The following is a 24298-nucleotide window of genomic DNA, read 5'->3' on the forward strand; positions in this document are numbered from 1 at the left end:
GTACTTGAAAATTGACTTGCTCTTTCCTGTATGAATGTTATAAAGTTATGTGTTTAGATGACATTTTGAAAAATCACATACCTCACTTTGATGCAGGATGTCTCATTGCTCATTTGCATGCACTGCTCCTTTTTTACTTTTTCTTACTGGTTTTGAAACCCTTACGTCTCATTCTTCATTTTCTCACTCGTAGATCATTGACAACCTCTGTTTGTGAAACATTGAAAAAATGACCAAATGTCTAAAATCTGAGATTTGATGAGTTTGAACAGATGTAGATGATTGGTGTGAACATATGATGTAGTTTGAAGGCTTTTTATGGAGAATTAAGAGGATATTAGAAGATCAGATAAGGACATGTGACACAAGGGAATTTGTTGACAACTTATTAAAAATCTAAGGGAAGATGTTTAATAGTTAATGACACGTGACCCGACGAGAGTGGTTGATTGATAACCGAAGCCAATAATGATACATGAAGGATCAACAAAGCACGTTGGGTCATACAAATATAAGTTTATAAGTTTTAAACCCAACAGTCAAGGAGGGCAACTAAATTCTCACTTTAGTGTACAAATTTTTTCTACCAGCACTTTAGCGGAAGATTAGACCTTCAAATTTATAGAGTGAATAAACTGATTCAATTTCAACAGTATATATGCAATATGAAAAAATTAAGACCTTGTTTTTAAAACGAATCTTAAACTTGAAAAGTGTGAAATATAATTTGCCTTAAATTATGCGAAAAACTGATGTTCTTCATACTATACAAGAAAAGAATCGAGCTCTATCATAAAAGAATTAGCTTTAATATACAAATGATATTCTACACTAAAGGGAGGAGAAATGTTTGAACCAGAACACACTGAGTTAAAAAGTAAAACCTTACCACCATGATTCTTACAAAAAATACATTGCTCAAAAAGTATCACGGGAAATAAAAAACTAAGAAAGAAGTAGGCCTCAACAAAAAAACCTCATAGGATAAAAATTCAGACAGGAAAAAAAAAAAAAAAAAAAAACCCACTGATGCTTCTTCTGTTTGCAATTCACATTGTTGTTTTTTTTATCTAACTAACTATTAACAGAATCCTCTTTGTCAACCAAAAGAGGATGAAAAGACTATTTAGTCTTTTATAGCAGAGAAAAATAATGGACAATAATGTAACTTACAAAACCAAATTTTGTTGTTTTTTTATTGAAGCCTCATCTACCGATTATAGGTGATTTTAGCATATATCTAATATTAAAAAATAAAAAATAAAATAAAAAACATCTCTTCTCACTGCCACTCCAACGCTCCCTCTCTCCCTCACTCCTTCCTATTTTAAAAACAAAACTAAAAAATATTCATGCACACAAAGTGTGTAGGCATATACTAGTGAAAGTACAAAAGAACAATACCCAACGTTGCAAACGGGCCAATCCATTTGTTAGCCCTTCATCTCCTGCCCGAATATATTGGGCCGAGCCGACGCCCGCCAATTTTTACATACCTATTCTCGGCCACAACGCCGTCGTATCAAGTACTCTCCATTCTCCTCTCTGCAAAGATAGTAAAGGCTTGCCGAGCTTCTCCATCGTTTTTTCATCATCTCCCAAAACCTTCGCGCAGGGAACCGAACGGATTTTCGTTCTTCTGGATTTGAATTCGGGTTCGGAGCAATGACGGTGGCGAGCTCAGTGGTCCACGAAGTGCTGGGCCGGCGGGCCGAGGATGTCGACGAGCCCATAATCGAGTACATCGTTAACGTCCTCGCCGACGAGGACTTCGATTTCGGCGACGACGGTGAAGGCGCCTTCGACGCTCTCGGCGAGCTCCTCGTCGGAGCCGGCTGTGTTAGCGACTTCGCTGAGTGCCGCTCGGTGAGTTTTTTTCTTTCTATAATTTGATTTGGTCTGTTTGGCTGCTCAGAAAATGCTGGACAGTGGAAAGGAAAGAAACACTGGTAGCTGTAAAACGTTTATTTGGATCTGTTTGATCGTAAAGGAATTATTTTTTGGGAATTGTTGGCTTTATGTTGTTAGCTCAGAGAAAAGACTTATGATTGGGTTGCTTGTGGAAATTAACAATGCTAGTTATGGAGATTCCAGTATATGTGGTTTTGCAAGCTTGATTTTTGTATTGTTCTTGAAATTTTTGGAGGTTTGATGTAGGTTTGTGGTATGATATCCAAAAAGTTTGCATTTTTTCGATTAATTTGATATGGTCCATTTGGCCGCTCAGAAAATGCTTGGAAGGAAAGTTTTTTAAACTGGTTTTGTAGGAGTAGAGTACTGGATTATTTACTGTCGGAGCTTTATAGAGTTTGTTTTGAATCTGTGGATCGTAAAAAAATGTTTTTTTATTTTATTTTATGGAATTATAGGCCTTTTGTTCCTATTTAAGTGAAAATTTATTGTTACGCATTGTGGAGGCGAGGCTTGCTTGTGGAAATTAACAATGCTAGTTATGTTAGTTCTTGGAAACGTGGTTTTGCAATCTTTTGTTTTGTATTGTTCTTGACACTTGTGGAGGTTGACGTAGGTTTGTAGTATAATATCCGAGAAGTTCGGGAAACATGGGTTGGTTAAAGCTAAACCGACTGTGCGGAGCCTATCAGCACCAGTAAGAATGGATGATGGGATGGATGAGAAGGTAGCTCCAAAGAAGAAGGTTGAGGTGATTGATGGCCCTCTGTTAACTGAACGTGACCGAGCTAAGATAGAGAGGAAAAAGAGGAAGGATGATCGCCAAAGAGAGGTAATGTTTCTGGTAGATATTTAGTATGTGAGTTGTACTATTATATCCTAATGTTTACGTGAGATTTTTTTGTGATATTGAGGAGCAAGATTACTGGTCCATGTTGAGTTTGGATATGCTTAGATTGAGATAATATCCAAGCTAGGTTGTTGTCCGTGCTGAGGATTTAAATATTTGAAAAATTGGTTTAGTTTTTTGTAATTTTTATATATTCTCCTTGTCAATGAACAGCAACAATATCAAATACATTTAGCTGAAATGGAAGCAGTCAGGGCAGGAATGCCTGTTGTATCCGTAAATCATGAAAGTGCTGGTGGCCCAAATGTCAGGGATATCCGTCTGGAAAACTTCAATGTTTCTGTGGGTGGCCGTGATCTAATTGTGGATGGTTCAGTAACACTTTCTTTTGGAAGGCATTATGGTGAGTTTGCTTTTCAATGTTTTATGATCCTCTTTCTTTGGTTTCAAAATTGAGAGGGCCATCTGTTAGAGTTTCCAAAATGATTTTATGGTACTTGTAGCTTCTTATATCTAGGGCTGTTGAACAATGCTGTAGTTGTAAACCTTTATTGATCTTTCCACAATTTATGCAGGCCTTGTTGGAAGAAATGGTACGGGGAAAACAACGTTTCTTAGGCACTTGGCTATGCATGCCATTGACGGCATTCCTAGGAACTTCCAAATATTGCATGTGGAGCAAGAAGTGGTGGGTGATGATACAACAGCCTTGCAGTGTGTTCTTAACACTGATGTTGAAAGAACAAAGCTTTTGGAAGAAGAAGCTCGTCTTCTCGCCCAACAGGTTGGATGCATAATTGTTCTTAATTAGAAGGGAGCTGCTGATGTGGAAACATTTAGCTTTTCTGTTTATGTTTTTTTATGGGTATGCTCTTTCACTGTGCTTAATAAATTACTTTAACCTGAAGAGAGCACTGGAGTTTGAGGACTCAACGGAAAAGAGTAACGGGGAAGTTGAGAAAGATGCCATTGGGCAGAGGCTTCAGGAGATATACAAAAGGCTCGAGTTCATTGATGCTGATTCGGCAGAGTCACGGGCAGCTTCCATTCTTGCGGTCAGTTCTCCATTTATTGCTGCATTAGTCGCATACAATTGTCTTCTTGACTTAAGCCTGATTTTAAACATCTTAGGGCTGACTTCAACTCTCCAAAACTAGAATAACTAGCGACAGAAAGAAGTGGGAAAAGAAGTTGTAAATGCTATCTCATTCTAGGTTGAATTTCTTTGCTGGTATGCTGAACTTATTATTAAGGGTATAAATCACCAAGCCACAAATACTAAGTAATAATTGAAACAAAAAATCCTGCCTGCTGGTAGTGAATGGTGCCATTCAGGTACATTGTGGAGAAATGCTTGTCCTCTTGTTATTTTATCTGAATTGCCATCATACTGACAAGGAATTTTACAGGGTCTTAGTTTCTCTCCGGAGATGCAGCGAAAACCAACTAAAGCATTTTCAGGAGGATGGCGGATGCGAATAGCTCTTGCTCGTGCCCTGTTTATAGAGCCTGATTTGTTACTGCTTGATGAACCCACGGTCTGTTGTTCATACCCTTTAGGCTCTTCATATTATTCTGTCAATTTGGTGCATGTTTTTAATTTTTCCCCACTCATGTTTATTTTCTTTTCTATTTTCAGAACCATCTTGATCTTCATGCAGTCCTCTGGCTAGAGGCTTACCTGGTGAAGTGGCCAAAAACATGCATAGTTGTTTCTCATGCTAGAGAATTCTTGAACACGGTAAGTTTTGTGGTTTATTTTCACATTTGGTCATGTCAACTGCATAATTAGTATGGTTTCTTTAACACATTACGCATTCTATGTTCTGTTTTCTCAGGTAGTCACTGATATACTACATCTTCATGGGCAAAAATTGAATGCTTACAAGGGAGACTACGATACATATGAGAGGACGCGAATAGAACTAGTCAAGAACCAACAGAAGGCTTTTGAGGCCAATGAGCGTTCAAGAACACATATGCAGGTCTTTCATCATACCATAATGACAAAATGATGCTATTATGCTTTTGTCTTGTTATCGTGATATCTACGGCAGTTTGACAACTTTATTAACATGTTGCCCATATTACTTTGTTTTGTTCCCTCATTCTTATTGCTTTGGAATAGGTATTTACGGTAGTCTTTGTTTATTTCGACCAGTGATTACTAATTTGATCTTCATGGTCAACATCTTTTTTCGACTTGTATTTTTCTTTTCCGGAATTTTCTGCATGCAGCATTCTGTTTAAAACATATGGATGAAATTATGTCTTTCAGATGTTCAATCACTCTCTTCTTTTGTTTTCCTTTCAGCTCTTTTTAACATGTGTTCTGAATTATAGTAACTTATGTTTGACATTCAATTTTTTTCCTATGATCTACAGTCGTTTATTGATAAGTTCCGCTACAATGCCAAGAGAGCCGCGCTTGTTCAGTCAAGAATTAAGGTGATTTCATTTTTTTCTTGCATGCTAACATTTCTGGAAACTGTTACCTCTATATTGTTTATTTATCAAATTCTTCGTGTTCAAACTGGGTTGCTGTATTGATCTTAATGTGTTACAAATAACTGGTCTATCTTCTTTTACTGTTTTTTAGGCTTTGGACCGGTTGGGACATGTGGATGAGATTGTAAATGACCCTGAGTATGCACTGATTTGTCTTCATGGTTTATAGGGATAAGAGCATATAGAAACAATATTTCTACTTTTCTTTCTAGTTTTTTGTAATGCCTCTGGCCTTTTCATGTGCAGCTATAAGTTTGAGTTCCCAACTCCAGACGACAGACCTGGTCCTCCAATAATAAGTTTCAGGTTTGTCAGCTCATGGAGCGCAATTTCGTCGCCCTCCTTGGGTTCAGCGAGTCACTTCAGATCCATTTCTTATATTTTTTTTTTGACTTTCAGCTGTTTTCATTCCTAGATCAAGAGCTTATTGTATCTTTCTGGTGGTATGTCTTTGCAGTGATGCATCATTTGGTTATCCTGGGGGACCCATCTTGTTTAGGAATTTAAATTTTGGAATTGACCTTGACAGCCGCATCGCAAGTAAGGATGCTAATTAAATCTTGTCTATCATTGAAAATGATCCATATCTTGCTTGAGTGGCTTACATATTATGTGTTCTACAATTGAGAGTATTTTTCGTTATTTTGTTTCTAGTGGAAAATGACTGTTCATTCAATATTTCAATTTTGAGGCCTCATTTTCTTGGGAAATATAGATTCTTCTTTTCTGTATGATCACCAACGAAATACTGCATCTAGAAGCCCATTTAATCTGCAACTTAGCCAAAAATGGAATTGTGAGGCTGGGATCTTGGGTAAAGACGGGAATAAGCTGGAATTTATCTGGTATATTGGTTGTTAGGATTTGGCTCGTCATTTGTAGTAGTCTTATTTTGTTTGGGATTGTATTTAGGAAAGCTAAAGGTGCACATATTCTGGTCCTACAAGGATTAGGAAAGAATAAGTTTTCTTGTACAATTAGATTAGGAATTCGTGAAGCAGAAATGGAGTAGGAATGCAAGTGTACTTCCTATCCCAAATAGAATAGGAGTCCTAATCAGTAAATACTAAATAGGTGTGTAAGCTGCAACCTATACTTATAAATAGGGTGTGGCAAGGGGCGAAAACACAAGGGAGAAAAAAGAGACAGCTGGGAGAAGTCAGAGGGATTAGTTCTAGGGTTTACAAAAGCAATGTACACTCCAAAGAAGATGTAGAAAATCATAATTGGACGTAGGCAAAACTTCTGCTGAACCAGTATAAAGCTTGTGTGTTTTTAGCTATTCTCTAGTTGCTAAGTTTAGTCCATTGCCGGATACATAAACTGGACGTAGGCAAAAGTTCTGCCGAACCGGTATAAATCTTGTCTGTTTCTAGCCATTCTCTATTTGCTAAGTTTAGTCTATTGCCGGATACACCAAAGAACAAGTTTCACAGGGAAGTCGAAATTCTTACATTGTTTGCTTTACTTTATGCAGTGGTCGGGCCAAATGGTATTGGTAAATCAACGATACTCAAACTAATTGCAGGGGAGCTACAACCAATCTCTGGGACAGTTTTTCGTTCAGCTAAGGTCTCTTGCATGTTTCTTGGGTTTACTTTTACTGGATAACAATTTTGAATTGATTGTATTAATTTCAGACTTCAACTAACATGTCACTAGGCTGTCCTCCAATTTATCTAAGTTATAGATATTATTGTTTATATATGCAAATGTTGGTATTGTGTTCCTTACCTTCATTATGTGTCTACTCTTTGACCATTGCATCTCTTTCACTGCTCACAGGTTCGGATCGCTGTATTCAGTCAGCACCATGTTGATGGACTAGATTTATCTTCTAATCCCCTATTGTATATGATGCGCTGCTTCCCGGTGAGTTATTGATAGTACCATTTTTCTTCCCTTTTTTTTATGTATATGGAAAAAATTTTCATTTTTCTGTTCATGTTTCTAAGGGTTTATTAGTTAGTTGTTGAACTAATGTATACACAAGTGTCCGTGATAGGATCCTGCAATTGAACCCCTCTGAATCCATTTCCATATCCGGATGTATAATTTTCTTTAAAATCTAGGATATAGTCAGGGGATCGGATCTATTTTATTTGCAACCTAAACGGGATATTTTGGCGCTTTCCCTCTCCAATTTTATGCCATTGAAAAAGACATGGAATTGATACCAAAATTGTTACAATGGAAACAAGTTTCCATTTTTTGACCATGGAAACAAATTTCCATTTTCGTTTACGGCAACAAGTTTCCATTCAATTTCGTAACTTCACTACTGGAACAGATTTAATTTTGGGTGGGGTGAGATCTCTTAGGAATCAATCATTCACAGTGGATTAATCTCATTTGGGCAAACAATCTTGTTAGTCAGATTTGGCATGCTTTTTCTATTTTTTGTTAAAATTGATCACATTAAGTAATGAAGAATCTTTTTTGCAGGGAGTGCCCGAACAAAAGCTCCGATCTCACTTGGGTTCTTTCGGTGTCAGTGGAAATCTTGCACTTCAGCCTATGTACACATTGTCTGGTATTTTCTCAATTCCATATTGTGAATAGTTTAAAGAGATCAATTGATTTCTAGAACTATTATTTTACTTGAACCTCTTAAAGATTGGCCTTGGCATCGTTTGCCAAGTCGAATGACTAGCCGGCATACTTTAGCAGCCAATGCTAGCTTCGAGTTTTACTCAAAGAGTCAATTCCAGTGTTGCTCTATGGCTTCGAACATTATTCTCTAAATATTTAAAATGGGGGTATATTAGGTGGTCAGAAGAGCAGAGTTGCATTCGCCAAGATAACTTTCAAGAAACCGCACATAATACTACTTGATGAGCCCTCCAATCATCTGGTAAGTCACAATCCTTCTCATTATTTTATTGCTTGAAAGAAGTAACAATATTTTGGATTACGAAATTGCTGGTATAAAATGAACCGAAGAACACTGCCTTGGCTGGTTGCGCGTTTATTCACATTGCAATGTTTGTTGACATGTAGGATTTGGATGCTGTGGAGGCACTAATTCAAGGTCTTGTTCTCTTCCAAGGAGGCATTCTCATGGTATTTCATCCCTAATATCTTCATAATTTCCATTTGCAACGAGAGCTTATATACGAGAATTATTTGATGAACTAGTATGACTCATCAGCGTGTTTTCTTTCTTACAGGTTAGTCACGACGAGCATCTGATCTCTGGAAGTGTGGACGAGCTATGGGTGGTATCAGAAGGTAGGATACAACCATTCCATGGCAGTTTTGAGGACTACAAGAAGATACTGCAGTCGTCGTAGATAACAGTTATGAGCATTTCATCCATCTCATGGCCGATGGCTACGGTGGACTGCCGGAAGAACACGGAATCTGGAGCGATTAGGTTTTTTTCCCTCCAATCAAATGGTTGAGCAATATAATCGGATTGATATGCACTTACCGGCCTTTTCTTTATAAATTTAAAACTAATCTTTATGTGACGATTTTTCCATTGATACGCTTAACTTAAGGTTTATAATGAAGTGTGAATGAACAACAATGCAGAGTATCCATTGGAATGAGCAACAAGATTCATATGTGCTATAACTCTTGAATTACATTGTTTGCCATTTTTGCTTGGACGAAGCTACTTTAATCTACGGCCAGGGAGATATGAACTCGATTACAACTAAATGGGTGGGGTAACGAGCGTAAGCAAATCACACAGAAGGTTAAGCCCATGGAATTGATATTAGTACAAAAGTTCCTGTGTTCCGATGTCAGGAAGAAGGGTGCAACTTTTTTTTTTGTTTTTTTGTTTTTCTTTTGAATATACGATATTATTTACATTAATAGGAATGAGGTTGTCTTAGCCTCACAATATGATGCAATAATGTGGTTTGAATTAGACTTTGGCAAGAATCAACCTAAAACCTTACTTACAAATAAAAGAAATACTAGTAGATTGTAGTACTAAGTGGCAAAAAAAAGTGCAACTTAATAAAGTAAAACACTTGGCTATTAAAAAATTGGTGGTTTATAAAATAAACAAAAATAAATGCGCATCCAGGGAATCGAACCCTGGTCAGTACCGTGGGAGGGTACTATGATACCACTACACCAGATGCGCATGTTGTTAATTTTGCGAAACTATATTTTATACAAAGAAAAAATTTGGTACAATTTCCATTATTAATCAAGTCATATGGGAAGAGATTTTTTTTTTTTTTTTTTTTTTTTTTTTTTTTTTTGCGGTACTCGTTCAAAGGAGCCATCTAGAATCAGAAATCATACTCCTAAAATTTTAGAGAAATTTTTTTTAAGGAAGGTGGTATTAGTCCTTCCACAATAGGTCGAAAAAGTGAGTGTGATATCAATATATTGAGCTCATATAGAAATCACTCTCTTGCAATGGCTTGAAAATTTTGAGTATGATACCAATATACTGAACTCGTGAGATTAATATATTAAACTTATGAGTGTGATACTTATAAACTAGTAAGTTGTAAAGTATGTCTGACAATTATTGAACTCGCACTAGTGTAGCATTAGTATTATCAGTATCAAACTCATGCTGCCTTATTCGTATATATAAATATCACACTCACTTAAGCTATTGTTAAAGAAATTTTGTGCCGAAACCACCCTCATTTTCTTCTCATTCTAAAATAACTCTTACAACTTCACCTCCCCAACCCAAACGGACACACTCATGCAGGCTAAAATTCTTTCTCCTCCTCAATCCAACCAATATCCACCTAAGGACCTTCGATTTGTAAACATGTCATTATTGCATTGGATTGACGACAATTAAAAACTACTCACTCGCGTGTGGGCGACTCTCTCTATTTAATTACGTGTTTTATCAGGATATGGGAACAATTAAATTTCAGATTATATTGGGCCTTACACTCTTTATAGCCCATTTCAAATTAAACCGCGTCCCAACCATAAATAGAGTCAAACCTGTCAATCCCAAATTTTCAATTTTCGAGAAAAAAAAGGTGAAGAAAAGCAATGGAAAACGAGAGCAGTATCATATCCCGGGAGAAGCTTGACCAGGTGGCGAGCTGGCTCAGCGCCGCCGTGTGCACCGCCTTCTTCTCCTCCCTCGAGCGCTTCTCTTGCGTCAATCTCTCCACTACCGACCCCGATGACGAGGACGAGGACGAGGACGAGGACGAGGCCAAGGACCGCCCTCTCACCCTCACCAATTACAACAACAACGAACCTTCAAACGACGTCGCTAGTCTCCCCGTCTGATCTCTCCCTCTCTCCCTTTCTCTTTCTATCTGCGGTATTCTCACACTAGATCTTCGTTTGTATTGTAATTAGGGCTCATCGAAAACAGCTTGCGGTTCTGAATTTCATGCGGGCGTCTCAATGCCTAATGAATGTGAATGGGGAATGTATGAGCTGTATAATGCGGATTGCAGTCGAACATATTGTTGATTAATAAATTTGTTTTTTCTTTAATCCGGTATCTTGAGATGATTAATTGATGTTTTGTTTTACTGGCATTGTAATTCCGTTGGTTGAATCATGCATAAAGTTGTAGAAACTGAAAGATTGAATCTTTGGCATTAGGTAGCAAATTAGGGATTTATGTCTGACCCTAATCGTCAATTGTTCGGATTCGACGTTTTAATCAAGTTGATTTACAATTATGGTTTTATTGCTTTGATTATCTCCTTGTTGGATACAAATTTTTCAGAATGTGCTTGATAAGTTATGCATTCAGGGAAGTATGTTCAGTATTTAGGGTTGCATCCTCAGTATATTACACATTAAGGAAGGCATGCTTAATAAACTACACATTCAGGGTAGCATGGAGAATATATCATATTGGCGAGATCGGACGCGGTCCCCCTCTCTTCCGGATGTTAATCTATAAGACGCTACTGTTGGTTTTGTTCAGAGGTTGATCACTTGTTCGATTTGAACACTGACGTGTTCTTATTTGTCATTGATTGTGCTGGTAACCGGAGCTGTGCGAGTGAAAGAGTTTCCACATATTTATATAGAAATTGGAGCTTAAGACCCTGGATTTTATGTTGCATTTCTGATCTCAACCCTTTAATTCCTATTGGGGTAATGTTAGATAACTTAGATGGTAGAAGTAACTTGGAAATACTTGAGAATTGATTGCTTCTAATTGTCTTTGGGAGTGTGTTTCCATATCTGGCTTCAAATTTCATCTATCACTCCCCTATCACACCTTGTAATGAAACTTCTCGGGAACTTTTATCTGCGATGTTGACGTATACTGTTTCTATATGTTTTCATGTCTGTGTCTTGAATGTGCAGGATGGTGCATATTATAGCCTCAATGCTCCTCTACAAAGATACTGCTGTCTCAAAATTTGAAGAAACTAGTTATAGTCACTTGAAATAATCAATAGTACAAGCATTACAACTTTATCTTTACAATTTGATGTTTCATCTTCACATCTCTCTCTCTCTTTCTCTCTTGCACACACATACACACACACACACACACACACACACAAAACAAACATTTCTAATCAACTACTGCAAACACTGGAACAAAAATACCAAGTAAAAAATGGATGGTGAAACTTTTAGTCTGCATGTTCCTTCCAACATACTAGCATCAGCACACACCTTTTGATAATGTACAACCTTGCTCTCTTCTCCTTCAACGTTCTCTTGGGCGCCTGAGCTTTAGTTTGCTTTTCCAGGGAAGAAGCAGACTTCTCCATGAACCCTACTTCTCTCACTCCTCCTGGATTTCCTCCCAATTCTGTATAACCCCTTTGTGCCGTGTGCACTCAGGTTATAAGGAAGGGGGGAAAAGGAGAGGAATCTTTTCTCTTGTGTGAGTTACTATTGGCTGACGTTTCAGCTTCAGTCCTCCAGTCAACCTAGGGAGGTGCTGCTTTTCTGCTCCGGAAGCCTGGTCTTCTGCTGCCGCCTGGTCCAAAATCCAGATTTCCAGGTTGGTTGTCTGCTAAACCTTCCATTATTTTTACTGCCCTCTCCGCTTCCAGGATTTATTGCTTGCAAAAAAAAAAGGACCATGGACCACCCTTTTTGGGAAATTTTTTGGATGGGTGGGGGGATTTAGTTCGTGAAGTTAATTATTTTTGGGACTGCTAGATAATTGGATTGGTGAGGTGTCCTTATGACATCTTTCAGCCTCATAAGTGAAGATTGTACGTCCTTTTGACCAGCCATGGATCCTTTCAAAGTTGAAACCACTTTTTCGATCAGGGTGGGGGGTTAGATTGTGTGTCATGACTCAGCGTTACGAATCTATGAGTAAATGCACTGCGGTTCTAGTGAGGCCTAGAGAACCAACAAGTATTAGTGGTCTTCCATGGACGGGAATGCATCGTGCATCGTAGTGGTGAATCTATTACACGTAGGTCCTTATTTTTATGCGATTGAAAAATTATTTTTCTGGGATGATTTAGTGGTCTTGTGAAGGAGGTTATGAATTGATATATATTGTTCACAACCATAATCAGACCGAGTTTGAAGTTTCCTTTGTAAACCATTGGAATTTTTTTTTTTTTTTTTTATCTCGTCAGTCTGCTTTTGGACTGGGTTAAAATTCCAAGGAAACCTTGCAAACCAAACCCGGTTTGGTCGGTTTCGGTTTTAATGTTTTAAAGTAAAAAACCAATCAAACCGGTCCTGAACCGGGTGAGAACTCTGTAAATAGGCTCATGGTCGATTTCGCCTGGGCCGAGCGGACCGTGCCATATCCTGCCGTCTGTATGCCTCATTTCAAAGGGACATCTGAGGGAGGTGCTTAACCAGTAGCCACCCACACACCCTTTCCTTTTGTCATTTTCTGTCCCCTAAATTTTCTCTTTTTCTTCTTCTCTTACTTTATTTTTCTCTTTTTTTTAACAAATATATAATCTACTCTGAAAGAATGATATAAGATTTAGCCTTATATGAGTTAGTAATAATTTAATTCTCGCTTTTATTATTCCCTTTAAAATGAATTGGCAATGAAAATTGGACGACACGTCCGTGTGTAAGGAAAATTGATGGGGGTGCCTTTCTAAATGGATTTCATGAGTAAAAAACTCAAAAGAAAACAATGTCTCTCTCTTTTGGGGGTTCTTTGGAGGTAGCATCTCGCTCGCTATTCTCATCAGTCGGTAACTAGAAGATGGGAAAATGCCAAAATAAAGAAAAATAAATAATAAAAAGAAGAAGAGATAAATCAATGTAAAAGGGCGGATTGGTGGTGGTTTCACATGATTGCCCTAATCCCGATGGTCGGCGGTCAGCCTTACGCTATTTCAAAGGACATCATATCTCATCTTTTGCAAAGAACGTATCTTTATCGTGTAAGAAAAATATTTACATTAACCACCGTTTAGTAGTAATTCAAATATATCAAATCATGCATATATTAGTTGGTATTTATAAATCATGTATATGTTAGTTGGTGTTTATAATCGCTTTATTTTATACATTTTGATACATAAACGATCTGATTTGAATAATCTTTTTTTATAGAAATGATCTTTTGATGAATATTAAAAAGTTGCTTGATGAAGATGTTATTCGCACAATCTTTTTTAATTTTTATTCTCACAATTTTGGAATTTTAAAACTTTTAAAATATTATAAAAACAATGTGAATGACCGCTGAAAATATGAATGAAGGTTTCGAAAGATGATTAAAATTTATTATTTACCATGACTTTGGGTCGTTTAGGTTTTGACTGTGGTTCCCATTAATGTACTACGACCACAACAGTGACCAAAGCCTCGACCATCACTGTAAACAAAGCACGCACTCCCTGCGTTTCAGATTCCGGCCCCCTAAACCCCACCACCCAGTTGGTCGCCTTCCTCGAGAAACTCCAAGAAACCGCCCTAACCACCTTCGGAAAAAAAAAATTCGACCCGAAAAACTACGTCGATTTGTCGCTGAAGCTCGAATTGCCGGCGACTCAGAAGGCTTTTGATCGGCTGCCACGGTCAGCAGGTGGGTCCGTGTCGGCCAAAGATTTGAAGGAGTATGTGGATGAATACTTCGAGGGTGCAGGGGAGGATGTGGTGGTTGCAGAGCCGGAGGAGTTCGTTCCGGGGCCGGATCGGAGGGGTTCCTGCCGATGGTGAAGCACCCGGAAGTGAGGGTTTGGGCTCTGGAGGTGCATTCCCTTTGGAAGAACCTGAGCGGGAAGGTCTCTGGTGGGGTCCACAAGTTGCACACTCTGTGCTTCCTCTGCCTGAGCAGTTTGTGATTCCTGGTTCAAGGTTTAGGGAGGTTTATTACTGGGATTCTTACTGGGTGATTAGGCAAGTCATTAGTGTTAATCTCTCTCCTTTTTTTGTTTTTTTTGGATTGAAAACTTTAAACTTTAACAGTTGTGGCCAAAACACTGATAACACAGTGCTACGTCTTCTTTTTTCAACTTTTGAGGAAGCAAAGCTGGATTGATAATGGTGTTTGAATCATTGTGCACGGATCTTGATAAGGCTCAGATAGGAGCAATCATGCTACCTTTCTTTTATAAATAATACAGAGATTAAATTTGTAAACTAAATTTACAAAATAAATGATGTGTTATCAATAAGAAATTAGCACGTTTATCAACGTTTAAGTAATAATCCACGAGTAATGCTTGAGAGACTAAATTTTTTAAACCAAATGATGTATCACCAATAAGAAGCAAATACGTTAATCGACATTTAATTAATAATCTAATCATCTATAATCACATTATTGAGTTTGTAAATTTTGATCTCTTTAGCCTTACTTATAATCCACTCATCAACTCCCATATTATTTAATTTACAAAATTTAATCTCTCAATCATTTATTTTATTCTAGCTTGGTCATGTACTATTTACGGCATGCATGGAGCTTCTTTTTAAGTAGCTAAAAACGCTTATGTCAATTAAAACTGTTTTTGACAAATGTTTGGCAAGGAAAATCTTAAAACCATTTATGAGTCGTGGAAACACTTTTTGAAAAGTACATTTTCAAGGAGCGATTGTGTTTTATCTATGAAAATTTTAACACGTTCCTAGTAAAAACACTTTTGACCAATGTACTTATGATCAAAAGCACTTTTATACACAACCTAAAACGGGCTTTACTAATTAATATAGTTGGTTGACAGTGCATGTCACATGGCTGTCCATGTGTTGCGTTATTTCTGCTATTTGAAAATCTTCATCCTAGTTCCAGATTTTCGAAGGTGGCGTTAATCTTCATCCTATTTAGTACTTGAGCCAAAAATGCAATCGATTTTCTTGCGGAAGACTCCTTGTTAGAATGAAAATAATATAAAAATGAATTTACCTTTATTTTTCATATTTTCATCTACACGAGAGAGATAAAATTAAGAGCTAATTACGGAAGACACATTTGAAGTTTGGAATTACTACCTTAAGGTATTAAAATTTAAATCGGCAACAATTTACGTCACACTAGCTCAAACTATTTAGGTATTTCGTTAACTGTCTACGAGAGATCTTTCAGTATACCTGAAATAAGGGATGTAACACTACATATTATTATATAATCGGAGGAATGTTTTTTTTTTTTTTTTTTTTTTTTTTTTTTTTTTTTTTCAAGTGTTCTTCTAATTGTATATGATATGTAATGTTTCGTCCCGTGTTCCGCACACATTGAAAAATCTCTCATACTCAAGTGTAGGACTTTTAAAACTTGATCGGACTATTTTTTTTTTTCTCCCAACCACATAGGCAGTTGACAAAGACCATGCAGTTTGAGCTAAAGTGGCTTCAACTGTTTACAATCAAGGATTTGATGCCCTCTTGAAAATGACCCTAAATCTCATAGCTGTATATATAATTAGCTTTAAAATCATCACTTGATTTAGCCTCTGTTTGGTATTGCTTTTTTTTTTTTTTTTTCTTTCACTAAAACTACTTCACTTTAAAGTTAAGTAGTAAAAAAAATATTTGGTAAAAGTAAAATATCCTGTTTATTTTAAAAGCTGCTTTAATAAAAAGCAGAGTTGGGTATTTAATAAATATTTGGATGAAGTGCTAATTTAGTTCTTGAATTATCACCTCATTGAAAATTAGGTCATTGAATTATTTTTTCGGTAAAATAAGTCCCTAAATTCATAAAAAATTGTTATTTTCATCCTTACTATTATATTCAAAGTTATTTTATTCAATTTTTCGTTAATTTTTCGACAAATTTTCAAGTATTCTTCTAATTGTATATGATATGTAATGTTTCATTCCGTGTTTCGCACACATTAAAAAATCTCTCACGCTCAAATGCAGGGCCGACTTTTAAAACTTAGTTAAGCAGTAAAAAAGTGTTTGGTAAAAGTAAAATATCTTGCTTATTTTAAAAACAACGAGCTCAGACAACAACTTTCAAAAGCAACATGTAGGTTGCTTTTAAAAGCTGCTTTAATAAAAAGCAGAGTTGGGTATTTAATAAATATTTGGGTGAAGTGCCAATTTAGTCCATGAATTATCACTTCAGTGAAATTAGGTCATTGAATTATTTTTTTGGTAATAAGTCCCTAAATTCATTAAGAATTGCTATTTTCATTCCTACTATTATATTCAAAGCTATTTTATTCAAATTTTCGTCAACTTAAGTCACTTGACACACTTTAGAGTGTAATACCATCATTTTCCCGTCTATAAGCCCTTAACATTTCATATAGGTTGCAAATTTAATGTCTAATTTACCTCAAAAGTTAACTTACACTATTTTTTTTATTTATGAAAAACTACCAATTTATCCTCCAAAGGATCCATACACTATTCTTTATGAAAAACTACCAATCTACACTCCAATGTGTATCACATGCAAGTAACGTGATTAAATTGATGGAAAATTGAATATAGTAGCTTAGAATATAATATTAGGGATGTAATTGGCAGATTTTTATAATTCAAGGATTGATTTTTCTGAAAAAATAGTTTAGAGATCTAATTTTCACTGAGATGATAATTCAAGGATTAAATTGGCAGTTCACCCTAAATATTTTCAATTGTTGTATACCTTCATTAAAAAATTTTAAGTGACATTATTTAGCTTTCCACACACATTTTATACTTTAGATAAAAAAGTAAACGCTACTATTGTCACCACCATCATTACCTCCACCGCCACCATTGCTGACACTACCATTGCCACCATTGTTACCACCATCGCCATTGCTGCCACCACAGCCATCCATCATTACCACAACCGTCATGACTGCTACCACAACCATAACTGCCACTACGACCATCATTGCCGCCATCGTCACCACTACCACTGCAACCACAACCGCCACTATTAGTGCTATCACCGCCCTACCACCATTGTTACCTCTCCACCCCAACCAACACATCCCACTATTAGCATCACCACCACACCTCCACTGCAACCACCCCCACTCCTACTATTATGTCCATTTGTTATTGTATACAATTATATCACTTTTACATTAAATTATACCAAACGCTTTTACGCTGCTTTTTATATTCACAACACTTTTAAAATTCAGTTAGCCAAATGTTCATCAGCTTTATTTTACAACTGATTAATCTTAAAGTACAGCATACACAATTTTTTTTTTTTTTTTTTATTAAAAGCACAACAATCCCAAACTCGCCCTTAATGAATGAAGCCTTGTATGCATGGTGGGTTTGGGTCTTTTATTGGGATAAGCTGTATTGCAATTACAATAACAGTTGTTGAGAGAATTGACGAAAAGTACCTAGATTTGAGGAACATTAATGATGATAGGAATTAGGGACGAAAGTGCAAACTCCGAGTATATTTCAAAGACGAATTTTTCAATGCATGTAGATTTAGTGCCATCATGGATGGAGTATCTATTTCTTTTTGGCAAATACTGGATGGAGTATTGTTTGATGGGGCTGGGATAATTGCATACTTGTTGTGCAGGGGCTTGCTAGCAAGTAAAATGTATGATACATCGAAAAATATTTTGACCAATCTCCTTTTCATGATAGAGGAATATGGATATGTCCTTAATGGTGCAAGGATCTATTACACTAACAGAAGGTAATGCTTCATTCACTTCTCATTTTTTCTAGCTTTATTGTTTTTCACTTCGTATAACTTCTGCTGCAAGCAAGATTTTTTTTTTTGGTCAAATGATAGATTTTATTAAATTCTAATAGAAACGTTTACATTTTCTGCAAGAATATTAAAAAGAAATTCAAGACCATAAGTATTCCACAGGAACGAACCACCAGGCAAAGTAGCATAGGAAGCCACTGCATAGGCAGCGAGGTTGCCACTCCGCTGAACATACATAAATTTCACCTCCCTAATCTGAGATGCCAAATTCTGAATATCAAAAATGAAGTATTCCAAGTTTGCGTCAATTGAGCATTCCCCATTTATCATGTTGATCAGCAAGATTGATCATGGGTTAAAAATTTGCAGCCAACCACCACTTCTGAGTGCAATGGTTCATGAAATATACAAGCGGACTGGCGATGTGGAGTTGGTTCGGAAGGCCCTCCCTGCACTCAACAAAGAACATGAGTTTTTGAATTCAGGTATCATGAGAAACTTTTTCGATGAAAGGTATCTACAGTTGGTTTTAAATAGTTTTAATTTGGTTTTGTGGTTCTTTAGGTATTCATAAGGTAATTGTTCAGGATTCTAAATCTCAGAATCACACTTTGAGTCGATACTATGCAATGTGGAACACACCGAGGCCTGAATCTTCAACAATTGTATGCCCTCGCTACTAGCTTTATTTGAAAAATATTTTGTTGTTTATATCAGTGGTGGGAAAAGAAAAAAAAAGAAGAGCAAGAAAAAGAAACTAGTATCCCATTTTAAAATCTTACGCCTATCAGGACAAGGAATTGGCTTCCAATATCTCGAACGCTAGTGAGAAATAGCAATTTTACCGGGAAGTGGCATCAACTGCGAGCTGGATGGGATTTTAGTACAAGATGGATGATGTAATGTAGTTTGTATATTCATATCCTTCAAGGAATGAGTCAACTTTTAAAATTTAGGATGCCTTAACTTGTGAGGATTTTGTTTTCTTGTTGCAGGATCCATTCGGATTTTACAACTTTGGCTACCACATGGATTTTACCGGTTGATCTGAATGCATTCTTACCAAGGGTATGTCTCTCGACTCTTAACAAAAGAAGCCCCTGTAAATTATATGTTCTGCAAACAATAAAATATCGATTTTATCTGTTAATGTAGGTGGAACATGACATTTTTGTCCATGCAAAAGTCACAGGAGACTACAACGTGTCCGAGCACTTCCTGAAAGCTTCTAAAGCAAGGCATAATGCCATAAAAGCTGTTTTCTGGGATGCAAAGAAGGGACAATGGCTAGATTACTGGCTCAACAGACACACATGCAATGCGGTATATAGTCGTGGAACTCTTTGATTTTCTGACAGTTATAATGGTGGTTGTCCTAATTTCTTCTTATTGATAAGCTTTCAGGAATATCAAAGATGGGAAGGTTGTAACCAGAATCAGAATGTGTATGCTTCAAACTTCGTTCCTTTGTGGCTTGAGCCATTTTACTTAGGCTTGTGCTTCCGAAATTCCATCATGCTGAACCCAAAATTCTTAACCCTAAACATGACAATATTCCACTATCCGTCACTGAAAGAAATTGTGATACTTTGAAATTGAATACTTCATTTTATATTGAGACAACACTTTTTTAAACATTTCAAAAAGAGACAAGAGTTAATACATGTCAAAAATGACATTATTGGTTTTTTATTCACTAAAGTGTAAGTTAAAATACCCTTTAAACTGGTAAAGCCTTTTATCTCTTTTGCTCCCTTCTCTTCCTCCGCCACCACTGTTTCTGCTAGACTACACCTCGTTAATGGTGATGATGTGGCGTAGAGTTTCTGGCCGTTCATACCTTCTCCGCAGTTCCCGTATTCGTTTTCAGTCCGTCATTGGCTCACATCTCCTGGCTCTCTTCAACCTTCAACGCTTTTTCCCTTCAACCTTCATGAACTTAGAAGCCAATTTGCAGCTTCTCCCCCTTCGTGAGCATTTTTTTCCTTACACCAAAAAAATGGACCTGACGGCTGACGTATTCAAGTCATTGAGTTTTGAAGATGATCCTACGTGATGCCTTGTTGATGATAAGCATGGGTGGTTTCTAGGAAAACCCAGCATTAAAATTAAATTTTAAAAAATTGGCATAAGAACTGATCATTCTTAGTGGGTTTACAATGAATGTACAGATTCGTTGGATGTCCCTATTCTGCAAAAATTGGCTCGGAATCAAGTGCCCCTTTTTTTAATTTCCAAAGTTTTTTCTTTTATAGCTGAAATTTTGTGAAAGATGTTTGATTAGATATGCTTATGCGAAATTCAATTATGCATATTGTACTCGGTGGATTGAGATTGTGTGCGCAGATGAAGTGTGTAATAATACCTCCAATTTGATGTAAAACACTTTTGTATTTATATCATCATCAAAAAAGTAAGTTCATTTAAGCCTGGTACTATTTGCTTTGCTTCTCCAATTGTTCTATATCAATTTTTAGAAGAGGCGGCTTTCATGCTTATGTCGAGTTCATGTCTTTTGTAGACTCTGTTGGTAAATAAATTTGATGAAATATCTATGAGATAGAGTGAAGTCACAATGGACGCCCCCTTCGATTTCATGGTCTCTCTCATCCATCACATGACTGCATCTGATCAAGCAATGCATGATATGTGGTTCATGTGTGGCTTCTTATTTAGGGATAGAATTCACTTAACTGAGTTGTTGGCAGCAAATGTACAAATAGTGTTTGTTGAATTGATTATTTTGGGTTGTAGTTACTGAACTTCTATGTGTTTAGGTATCTTCCCACTCATTTGACAATTATGAATGAAAATATTGAATGTTTTAGGTTTATCTTCTTCCCCTTTTCTCTTTACTTCTCCTTGATTCTACAAAAATGATCGAGGACAAGTTGAACTGATTTTGCAAAAAAGGTTGAGGACTGATTGAACTGATTCTGCAAAAAATGGTCGAAGACGGGTTTGAACTGATTATGCAAAAATAGTTGAAGATGGGTTGAACTGATTATGCAAAAGTAATCAATGACTAATTGAACTTATTATGCAAAAATAGTTGAAGATGGGTTGAACTGATTCTACAAAAATGGTCAAGGAGGTTGAACTAATTCTGCAAATTGGTCAAGGACAGGTTGAATTGATTTTGCAAAAATGGTCGATGACGAGTTAAATTGATTATGCAAAAATGGTCATGGATTGACTGAACTGATTCTGTAGAAATGATCGAGGATGGGTTCAACTGATTTTGCAAAAATGGTCGATCACGGGGGTTGATTTGATTCTGCAAAAATGGTCATGGTCAAGGATGAGTTGAATTAATTTTGTTGGAGTTGTGAGGGCTAGGTTCTACTAACAATCCTAAAGCCCTAGGGGTATAATTGGTATTTTAAAACATTATTTCCATGTTTTTGGTCTGGACTTTATTTGTTTTTATATTTTTGTCTCTTATTGACATGTTTAAAAACTAGTGGAGTTCCTTGAAATATGGTGAAAGTTTTTGTTTCTATATATAAAGCTCCCATTTTTTTTCCTATAAGATTTGTATCATTGAAACGTATGTGAAAAATATGTGCATTAACAAGAGTAATATAAATGTGACAAATACAATATGCCTGATTTTTTTAAATGTGGATTCTTTTTTTATAATTTTTCTCTTGCCAATGTATTTTCCCTATAATTGAGAAATATACACAAAACGGAAATATTTTTCAGCAAATTTACGCACCTATGTCGATTTCCCGAATTTACAAACCAAGCTTACTACTGATTTACACTAAAAAAAAGAGAGGTTAAATCCGAAATACAAGGGATTGAAGAAGATGACTCTAACCACCACGGCACCATTCACCACTTGCTATTAAATTACAAATTAGACAACATATTTTAACAAAGATCCTCTAAGTTACCACATTACTAATGATTTTATTTCTTTTCAATAAAAATATATATGATACCACACCTCGATAAAATCCAATTGCTTATTGGGGAATCTGTTTTATCTCATCCGAGTCAGAGCATGTACGTGCGATGACTTGTGTTGGCATTGGCTTTTTGTTCTTGTTATAAAGTCACTATCCTCCCCTAAAAACCAACACGAACTGCTAATTACAACTTACAACGCAACAGCCAAACCTACTCCTACTTAAACAAAGATCTCTCCATCATTTAGAGGATTTATATCCCTTAAACTGACCCACCACCCACTACATACATAAGATTAGGACCTAATCAATCAACTAATTAAATATTTTTCCATTTAAATGGGTTGAGGCATTGAGTCACTAAAGATTAATGCCAATTATATGTCACATATTAGTTGGAGTATGATCAAACAGCTACGCAAATTATTGATTAACTAATTAATCAACTTCGACCAGCTTTGGGAAATTATTGTACAATCAATTAAAAGCTCCCAATCAGTGCCTCTTCTATGGCAAATCTAACCTTTCTGTCCTAATCACAAAAATAATATTAAGAAGCTGAGTGGAAGCTGAACAACCCAAGAGTGCATCATGCAATACAAATCATTAATAAGACCTGGATACCCAACCATATTATAACCCGAATCTATATTAAACCCACATAACACGTAATGTAGCCCATGAATCCTAAAATTAGGTATTTATCATTAGAAAAGCCTTTGACATTTTCTTAGGTTTTATAAAATTCGACTGACACTTGCTAAGATGACTCTCTCAAAAGTGAGACTCTCTATAGATTCTTTGTCATCTCACTGTCTAATGTCAATTCTCGTGCTAACATCATAAAAATTGTGCAAAAATATGAAGTGACAGAAAATACATAGAGAATCTTACTTATATATATCTAACCTATCAAAATAACATTTTTTTAGTGTATATGTATGTGCCAAAATGGTGTGACGGTGCAATGATGTAACCTTGGTTCATAAGAAACTCATTAACATATTAATATCTATTAAACTAAGGATTTTACTAACTAATGTGTGATTGAGTTAAAGGGATGATTGATGTCATCAAATGGAGAATCGTTTACAGAAAAATTAAGATTGGAAGCCCTGAACCCTAACTTTAAGGGAAGAGGGACCCTGCAAGAATCTGCCGGTATACACAAAGGAGATAGTGGCAATCATTGAATCATGGTAGTATTCAAATGGCTATAAATCCATATATGCTTTTGATGATACAAAATGGGTTATTCTATATTTGAATTGGGAAATGAGTGAGTGGAAAGTATACAATGACCAAAGGCTCCAAGATTTTGCATATTATATAAACAAGGTTAAACAATATTGTTATGGGATCTGGTCATTTCTTAATCACTTCAATTTGATTAGTCAAAAAGAGTTGGCGAACTAACAAAACACCCAAATCCAATGTTTTAATCACTTTATTAGGGTTGCTGAGAAGGTTACGAGGCTTCATTGGAGTGAAAAAGACGAGCTTGCAAAACGGGACCATAATCCCAATACTTAATAGATAATTTTTTTATTTATTTCTTGTCTCTAGCTAGTAATTATATTTAATGAAAGTGCTCTAATAAGCAGCATTTGAACTTAAAGGTAAAGCTATCTTGCCACTGATTTAAAACCTTTTATTACTCCAAAATGATTTTGATTCATTTTAAAATTGCACGTCAAGAGATCACACCTAGCTAGCCGGTGCATGCCTTCAATCCACAATTCATTTCTTATTAATTTTTTTCACTGGATATTCGGGAAATGAGAGATTGAATACAGACCCTTGAGTGTAATGGTGAATGTTCTTAATAATTTAAGTTATAATTTATCAAACTCCATGCAACTCAAGAATTTAAAGTTATTTTTATTTTTATTTTTTTGGCTTCCTGTTGTTCAACGAAGGCCTAATAAGAATTAAATTAATTAATTGTACCCTTTTCTTTTTCTGGTTTTAGGGTTGGGGCCAATGGGCAACCTAGATGTGAAAGGCTGCATAAATGTTTCCCCCTTTAGAGATAGCAGGGCATGATAAATACCCAGCAAGATGAATGAGATGCCAGCAGCATGTTAGGATAGGATAAGAACACCTTTTTCATGG

The 24298-nt window shown here is 36.2% G+C and overlaps 1 protein-coding gene, 1 non-coding gene and 1 pseudogene across 2 annotated transcripts; 2 read left to right on the plus strand and 1 right to left on the minus strand.

The window, feature by feature from the left end:
* The first annotated feature begins 1526 nt into the window (after window positions 1-1526).
* On the plus strand, window positions 1527-8859 carry LOC137712625 (ABC transporter F family member 3-like). The gene is made up of 18 exons (XM_068451733.1): window positions 1527-1866; window positions 2528-2743; window positions 2975-3164; window positions 3337-3545; window positions 3670-3816; window positions 4171-4299; window positions 4401-4502; window positions 4600-4746; window positions 5147-5209; window positions 5361-5407; window positions 5516-5575; window positions 5727-5809; window positions 6747-6841; window positions 7055-7141; window positions 7715-7802; window positions 8038-8123; window positions 8270-8332; window positions 8440-8859. The coding sequence occupies exons 1-18, from the start codon at window positions 1666-1668 to the stop codon at window positions 8560-8562; spliced, it is 2136 nt and encodes a 711-aa protein (XP_068307834.1). The 5' UTR covers window positions 1527-1665; the 3' UTR covers window positions 8563-8859.
* A 441-nt stretch (window positions 8860-9300) lies between these two features.
* Window positions 9301-9371, minus strand: TRNAG-CCC (transfer RNA glycine (anticodon CCC)). The gene has a single exon. It is a non-coding gene; the product is annotated as a tRNA-Gly (tRNA).
* An 887-nt stretch (window positions 9372-10258) lies between these two features.
* On the plus strand, window positions 10259-19859 carry LOC137712282 (probable trehalase; annotated as a pseudogene).
* The last annotated feature ends 4439 nt before the right edge of the window (window positions 19860-24298 follow it).

This window comes from Pyrus communis, chromosome 13, assembly GCF_963583255.1.
Source record: "Pyrus communis chromosome 13, drPyrComm1.1, whole genome shotgun sequence".
NCBI classification, from domain to species: Eukaryota; Viridiplantae; Streptophyta; class Magnoliopsida; order Rosales; family Rosaceae; genus Pyrus; species Pyrus communis.